This window comes from Hydra vulgaris, chromosome 08 (assembly GCF_038396675.1).
Source record: "Hydra vulgaris chromosome 08, alternate assembly HydraT2T_AEP".
Taxonomy (NCBI): Eukaryota; Metazoa; Cnidaria; class Hydrozoa; order Anthoathecata; family Hydridae; genus Hydra; species Hydra vulgaris.
Window position 1 is genome coordinate 47,622,501 of NC_088927.1, and position 8,688 is coordinate 47,631,188.

An 8,688-nucleotide genomic window follows, 5' to 3' on the forward strand; every position below is an offset into this window, starting at 1 on the left:
TATTGTGGAGAATCCATTAGTTGACTTTTCCATGAACAAACATTTCAATGTGCCAACATAGTGAAAAAAACTTTTTTTTAAATTTTTTTAAAAATGTAAGGAATATTTTAATGTTTTCAATTATTTAAGTAATATAAATTAGGCTATTTAATCTTGCTATCCTTTTCAAACCTTGTGTATAAATATACACACGCCTTTTTGCTTGTTTAAAACTATAAAACTCAAGTAAAACAATAATTGAAACACTGTGTACATTCGGACGCATCAGTAGTATTAAGCAAAGTTTTCTTTTAGCAATATTTTAGTATTAAGATATTTCAATACATCATCACAAAAAAAAAGTTATTTTGACGGCTTTTCAAATTCCATGAGCCTGTGTACTAAGGAGTTAAAAAAAATTTTATTTATATATACAAAAATATTTTTATAACCTCTTAGTAAAAAGTTTGTTATCTCATTCATGTATACATGTATGAGATAACAAACCATTTATCTTGTTATCAAAGCATAATGAATTTGTAAAAGATGAGAAAAATACATATTTCTTTTCAAAAATATTTTTTATTGGGTACAATATTTTGTACAGAATTTTTTTTTTTAATTTAAATAGGAGATTATTGTTACTAATTATATTATTTCACAGTAAACAATATATTTGTATAAAAAAAAGCTCCTCAAAATGCTCTAGTACAGCAATTGAATGGAATTTTGGAATCTTTTTTCTGAATTTAAATAGCAACTTTTAGTCGCTATTAAAATCTTAAATTTAAAAAAAAATTGTTCTAGTTTTTATTTCATGAAATATATATATATATATATATATATATAAATATATATATATATATATATATATATATATATATATATATATATATACATACACACATATATGCTTGTACCCCTTTTTACTACAAACTTCTCTTGTTTCATGTAAGTTTTTACGTAAAAATTGTGCAAGATTTTGCTTTGCTCTTCTGAACTGCCTTTCTTTTTCCAAAAACGAGTATCCGGACAGAAAAAAAAAAACTTGAATTAGATTTTTTTTTTAAACATTTTTTAAATTGAAAATACTTTATTTTAAAGAAAATTAGTACTTTGTTGGGAAGCCCTTAGCATTAATTACTGCTTGACAGTGACAAGGAATTGAGTCCACCAGCTTCATAATCACAATAATTTTGATTTTTTGCCATTCTTGTTTCAGAATATTCAATAAATCAAATTTACTTGCTGATTTTCAACCTGAAATTCGTCAATCTATGTGTTTCCATTGATGTTCAATAGAATTAAGGTCAGGACTTTGCTATGTCAATTCCATTAATCGAATGTTTTTGTTTTTGAAAAAGTCTTTCGTAAGAGTTCAAGTGTCTTTTGAGTCATTATCCTGCTGAAATATCCATCCTCGAGCCCTGAAAAATGTTCCACGCAAAATGCTGTCTTGGTAAATGCTGAAATTAAAGAACTTCATAATGAAAAATGTGGTGTTGACACAATCAAACGTCTTTTGAGGTCTGCAAATCTACTTGGAAGACGTCCTACAAAGAAACTTTTTATTTATATAAAGAATCGAAAAGCACGCTTAAGATTTGCTAATGAACATTTGATTTGGGCAAGAAAACAGTGATTGAAAGTACTTTTTAGTGATGAATTTAAATTTATGTTATTTGGATCTGATAATATTAGATATGTCTATCAACCAAAAGGCTATAAAAACGATCCTAAATACCAGTTACCAACAGTAAAGCATAGAAGTTATAGCGTTATGAACTGGGCTAACTTGAATAGAGATTGTATCGGTCCTATCCATTTGATTGATGGCATAATGGACAAAAATATGTACAAATATATAGTTAAGGATGTTATGCTACCACATGCTAAAGACAAAATGCCTTGAGGAAGGATGTTTTAGAAGGACAATGACCCAAAGCACTTTTCAACCCTTGTGAAAAACTTTCTCAAAACCAATGAACTTTGATTAATCGAATAGCCTTAGCAAAGTCCTGACCTTAATTCTATTGAATATCTATGTATTATTGATCGACAAATTTCAGGTCGATAACTAACAAGTAAACGTGATTTATTGAATACTCTGAAAAAAGAATGGTAAAAATCAAAATTATTGTGATTATGAAGCTTGTGGACTCAATGCCTTGTCACTGTCAAGCAGTAATTAATGCTAAGGGCTTCCCGACAAAGTAGTAAAGCAATACTTTAAAATAAAGCATTTTCAATTTAAAAAATGTTTTAAAAAAAATCTAATTCAAGTTTTTTTTTTTGTCCGGATACTTTTGCACACGCATATTTTAATTAAATGAAATTTTAAGATTAAATTGCTCAGATTTAGTAAAAATTCATTTGTTTTTAGATTTGTAATCAATTATTTGAAATTTCAGTGAAAATTTGAAAGAAATTAGACTTTTCATTCCAAAGTTATCTCAAGTTATGCTCTTGTCCGGTTACTTTTGCACACTACTGTATATATATGTGTGTGTGTATATATATATATATATATATATATATATATATATATATATATATATATATATATATATATATATATATATATATATATATATATATATATATATATATATATATATATATATATATATATATATATATATATATATATGTATGTATATATATTAGTAGAAAATCACTTAACTAAATTGTTTTCCATTTGACACTGTGTTTCATCAAAAAATATTTTCTGATGAATCTTTGTTGATGAAACACAGTGTCAAATGGAAAAAAATTTAGTCAAGTGATTTTCTACTAATATATAATTGCTCTGTTCTTTTAAGAACATTGAGCACTCTATTGTGTAGAATAGTTTTTAAAGTTGTTTAAATATATATATATATATATATATATATATATATATATATATATATATATATATATATATATATATATATATATATATATATATATATATATATATCTATATACATATATATATTTTTACATTTGGCTGTCCCAAAAAAATTTTCTTTTTGGAAAAAAGAGATGTGCGCTATCTAGAACTTGGTTACTAGGTATATTATGACCAAATATATCAGAATTTTTGAATATAAATGGTTATAAGTGTTTGGTGTAAAACTTCAAATTTTTTATTTTTTTTTATTTTTTGCTATTTTTACAATAAAACTTGTAAATATAGGAAAAGAAATTATGTTTATCATTTATCTTATTAAAAATTATGTGAAATATATGTTGCATGTGTTGAAGAAATGTTGAACAAATACCACAAGCACTTCAAATCTGATTTAGCTGGGTTTTAGTCAGATTTTTATTCATTGTTTTTCTGTGGTTTTTTGCAACCAAAAAAACATTCTGCTTCATATCTTCATTTCGCTATGACATAATAAAGTCTTGGATCAGTTTTATATATATTTCCTTCTGCACAATCATTGGTGACTACCATATTTTGAACAAAAAACTTAAAGTTTAAAACAGTCAAGTTTCCTTGTGCAGCTAACTTAACCTGGTCATGGGTAACCTTGGCTAGGCAAAACAAAATCCAGCTCTGATCACCAACTAAATATGATAGTGTTGTAGACGATGTGATTACAGACATTTTAGGTTTACCCTTCATGAATTCTTCAGGAACAGGAAACGGTAACAGTTTTTGGAGTATATTCTTCTTCTTATCTTTTTCAACATCATCATCAACTAAAGCCATTACAACAAGCTGCTGACTTAAATACCAGATATGATTTTGCATGCTTTTCAGTATTGATTGAGAAAACTCGGGATATTCTTTACTTAAATCAAACACATCTTTGAAGCTGTTTTAGCCATCTTCTTCTTCTTTTCATTCATAATGTTTGAGATGTTCTTTGTCATTTCTAATGTAAGCAAATAAATTGCATCTGCCATAAACCTTGCTGCATGGCTAGCTTCTGGCTGATGAAATTTTATAGCAGGAACATGACTACCAAGGTAGTAAACATATAACTGACAAAGATTTTTGTAGTCTCCTCTTTTGAAAATATTTTCATGAAGTGCAGTTTCCCCAAACTTTAATGCTGCCTTGGCTATATTATAGACAGGTGATCCAATCTCTAAAGAAGTCCAGTTAAACTTAACCAGATTGTCTGATGATGTGTCTATCTTGTCAACAATTGTTGATAAGACTTGTATTAAGGATAGTTGATAGGATTGTAACTGCTCCTGCAAATTTTCCAGTGTTGGATGCAGTTGTGTCGCAGCAAACACCAATGATATTATACATTTAAAATAGAGATAATAAAAAAAATAAACTTAATTACTTAGGTGAATAATATTTACCAAGATTTTCAATAATTCTGTATCTTTTTCTGTGTATAGTAGATCTTGATGAATTAATCACACGCAAGTCAACACCTGCTTTATTGCAGATAGCAGAAATTATAGCAGTCTGGGGCCTAACATCGATTCTATACTGAACGCTAACAGCAGAAGTAGCTCCAATTAGTTTATCTGTAGTTAAATCTAAAATTATTTTCGATTTTTTTGATTTGGATACATCATATTCAGAATCATCACTTTCTTCACATAAAATAGAACTTTCAAATGGGCTAACATCATCTTCAAATTCAATTTGTCCATCCAAAGCTTTGTCAGTACTTTTCTCGTCTGTTGATTTCTGCAATCTGTCAAATATTTGCAAAGTCCTTTTTTCTTTTTTGAGCCTTTGTGTTTTTCTGATCATTCATTTGCCTAACTCTTTCGTATCTCTGCTTTCTTCGCAGAGCCTTAATTTTAAATTCTTCATCATGTTGTGCAGTCGCGGTCATATTCCTTTTAGATCTCTGGTCTTTGTAGAAGGCTACATCTTCTTTCTTTGCATCTTCGGTTCTTCTCTGATCTTTCATTATCATGTCAATTATTGTAGAAACAGATATATCAAACAAGGTATTAACCTCCACTTGAAAATCTACTTACTTTTGGGTCCAGATCCCTTTACTTGAACTCCAGTTTAGCTTACTCCATTCTTTCATTTTGTTATATTTCTCTGTGAGTTTTAGGATCCTTTCACTGAAAAATATTACATAGCTGAAGTTACTAAAAAACAAGATAAGCCTATAATAATTTTTTTGTGTATAAAATTTACCTAACAGATCTTCCACTAATAATGTTGCACGTAAAACCAGCTTTTATCCAGATGTCAGTGACAGCTAAAGTTACGCATCTATCGATTGATCTTTCGCATGCTCTATACTGACAAACTAGACTTCTGGTTCCTGTTTTTGTTGGACAAGCAATAATTTCTTTGCTAGACTGAAATCTGGTGCTCCTATATAAAAGAGAATTAACTGAAATATATAATTATATTCATGAACTGTAGGTTAAGTAAATAAATTAGAAAAAAACTAGATATTAAAATTACCTAGAAAATTTTAAAAAGTGAAAGTATTGCAGGATATTTCTTACACTGGGCAGCTGGTTGACTGGAAGCTCATTTATGGGATATTTTAACAGATAAAATCTTAAACTGCTTTGAACAGTGTACTTTTCTTTTTCCCCTGGTCCTTTTTTGCTGGATTTTTTTACTGTATGACCCATTTTTAACAATATATTTAATTATGGAACTAACAACTTTGAAACAGTTTTAAATCACATGTATATTAAAGTAATCAAAATTTTATAAGTAAAAAATAGCAATGATCAATAAAATACCAATAATCAAGAAAAAAAGTGAAATATACAATTGAATAAAAGTAAAAGATGACTACTTTAAAAAATTATATTTAGATAATCCTACTTTTGAATAAATTTCATCTTTTTTATATCACATGTACACCAAGCTCTTACACTTGTCTCAGAACAATATTTTTTATATATTTCGTCTTTTTACATGTGAAAGCCAAGTTTTTGATAGCGCACAAAAAAAATTTTTTTTTTAGGGACACCCTAATATACATATATGTATATATATGTATATATGTATATAAATATATATATATATATATAAATATATATGTGTGTTTGTGTGTGTATATATATATATATATATATATATATATATATATATATATATATATATATATATATATATATATATATATATATATATATATATATATATATATATATATATATATATATATGAGTATATATCAAAAATTTTTAAACGTTCAAAAAATTTTGTAATACTTTACAAACTGATGATGCTGGTGTCCATAACCCAGTGAAAATTTCTCAAAATAAATTATTATTTGTATTAAGAGAATTCGTATTGTTTGATGTTTTCTTATTAATGTATATATATATATATACATATATATATATATATATATATATATATATATATATATATATATATATATATATATATATATATATATATATATATAAGTATGCATCGGCATCGGTCTTGGTAACCATCGGCCGACATCGATTGTTTTGAAAAATCAGTTTTTTTACTTTTGTGTTTTTATATTGTATGCAAAAGTATAATTAGTCCATAAACGAAAATGCATGTATAAGCCTAACTTATTATATAGACATATCTGCAATTAAACTTTTAAATACTTTTTGAATGGTTTTTTATCAGGATCTCCCTGCATTTAGTGTCTATTTATAATTTAGGAAAAAAATTATTCGACTTATGGAATATACAAATAGATAAGTTTAAAATCAAGAAATGATGTTCTTGTTTTTATTTTGCACCATTTTCATAACTTTGAACGTTTCAAAATAGTCTATTAGAGTTTTACTTGCTTATTGTTGATTCACTTTTTATTTAATTTTATATCAAAGTTCATTTCCTAAAATATAGTTAAATAAACAATAATTTTTATTTACTCGACTAGATTATTTACTTACTAGTCGAGAAGGAAGTATTATTAATACACTGAGCAGGCGGAGCCGGCATTTGAACCTGTAATCCTGCTGCTACGGCTTATAATAATTACGAACTTAAACAGCACTCTAACCAACTGAGCTATCCGGGTTAGAAATAAATCAACAATGAGCAAAGCAGTTAAGCATTAAGCAAATTTTAGCAAATAAGCAAGCATTAAAGTTAAGAAAACTTAGCAAATAAGCTATCATTAAAATTGACCGTTAACATTTGAAAAAACTCTTAATTTATTTATTAGTAAAAAAGAAAAAAATACAAATTCGAATTTAGGACCGATGCCGATGTATGTATGTATATATGTATGTATGCATGGATGTATGTATATATGTATGTATTTATTTATGTATGCATGTAAAGAGAGAGGTGTGAATATATAAATAAATCTAGGTAAATATATAAAATATCATAAATATAAATATGATGTATTTCTTTTTTAGAGATCAAAATTGATTTATTTATAAAGTTCCTTAAGTAAATTTTTGTACGTAGCTTTTGTGTGGCTTCAGGCCATTTTTATAAAGCAATAAAGATTATATGAAAAAAGAGTTATCGATCTACTTTTTTTGTCGTTGTTTTTTAAATTGTTTCTTTGTACATACTCTTGAATGTTGATATAACAATATTTAAAATTAGATATTTTTTCGAAAATTTCTTACGCTTGCATTTTCTGTAGTTTTTAATTATCATTGATTTTAAATAATTACAATTTTTTTTTGTTTGCCGTAAAAATAACATTTAGTTTTTAAGCATTTCTCAAAAAAACTGTTAAAAAAAAAATTTTTATTGAATATTATCGATGTCAAGTATAAAAATGTTGTTTAATATTTATTGAAGATATATATAAACTATATATAATTTATTTATGTACTATTGTATATCATTATTGTATATCATTTGCTCTTTACATAGCATTGTATATATCATTCGCATGGTTTTAATAATTATTATAAGAAAAACAAATTATTTTTTTAAAATTGTTTTGAATCGTGTTTCTCATTTTGTTAAATTTTAAGGCTTTTAATTTTAACTTTTAATTTTTTGTTTATTTATTTAACTATATTAAACTCATAAGTTTGATGTTTATAAGTTTGATGTTCATAGAATGATGTTCATAAGTTTGATGTTTATAAAATGATGTTCATAAGTTTGATGTTCATAGAATGATGTTTATAAGTTTGATGTTCATAAGTTTGATGTTCATAAGTTTGATGTTCATAGACATGATGTTCATAGAATGATGTTCATAGAATGATGTTCATAGACAAGCTGTTTTGAAAGAATTTCTTTTTTTAGAAGTCAAAATTTTATTAGTGGTAACTATTTTTCTTCAAATTTTTCTAGGCTGCGTTTTTTAGAGATTAGAGTGTTGAATTCAAAATCAAAAATAATGTGGTTTGATGTCCGCCCAAACCATAAAAACAAAATTAGTTAGAAAGCCTGATTTTTAACTTCTTCATTAGACGCTGGTCTGCGGCGTTCCTTTATAACAAAATCTCATATATATTATGAAATAAAGATTGAAAGTTGCTTATAAAACCAAAAACAATTTGTTTCTTGTAATGTTTGTTTAAAAAAAATTAGATTTTGGTGTTTTGCAAAGCTCCATAATAAGGCAACATGTTTTCTTAATTTATATCATTGACATGAATTAAGCCACATAGCAATTATGTTAGATGATAGTACAAACCGATTTCTTTCCATTTGTAAACTTATTTTTACTTTGAATTACAATAACATCTACTATGCCCTGATCATTTTAATTTTTTTTTTAAAAAGCAACACTAACATTTTTTTATTAATGCACTTAATCTCTTAGGTATAACTGTATGAATCATGTAACC

The 8,688-nt window shown here is 26.0% G+C and overlaps 1 protein-coding gene across 2 annotated transcripts in view; it reads left to right on the top strand.

Moving 5' to 3' along the window:
• Positions 1 to 7,821, top strand: part of LOC105847299 (latent-transforming growth factor beta-binding protein 2) — a 102,586-nt gene extending 94,765 nt beyond the window's left edge. The window contains exon 20 of one of the 2 annotated variants that reach the window (XM_065803835.1): positions 7,285 to 7,821. In XM_065803835.1, coding sequence (XP_065659907.1) covers positions 7,285 to 7,297 — 13 coding nt within the window. In that variant the 3' untranslated portion in view covers positions 7,298 to 7,821. The remainder of the gene's footprint in view (positions 1 to 7,284) is intronic. The other variant, XM_065803834.1, reaches the window with a different exon arrangement.
• Positions 7,822 to 8,688: the final 867 nt, after the last annotated feature.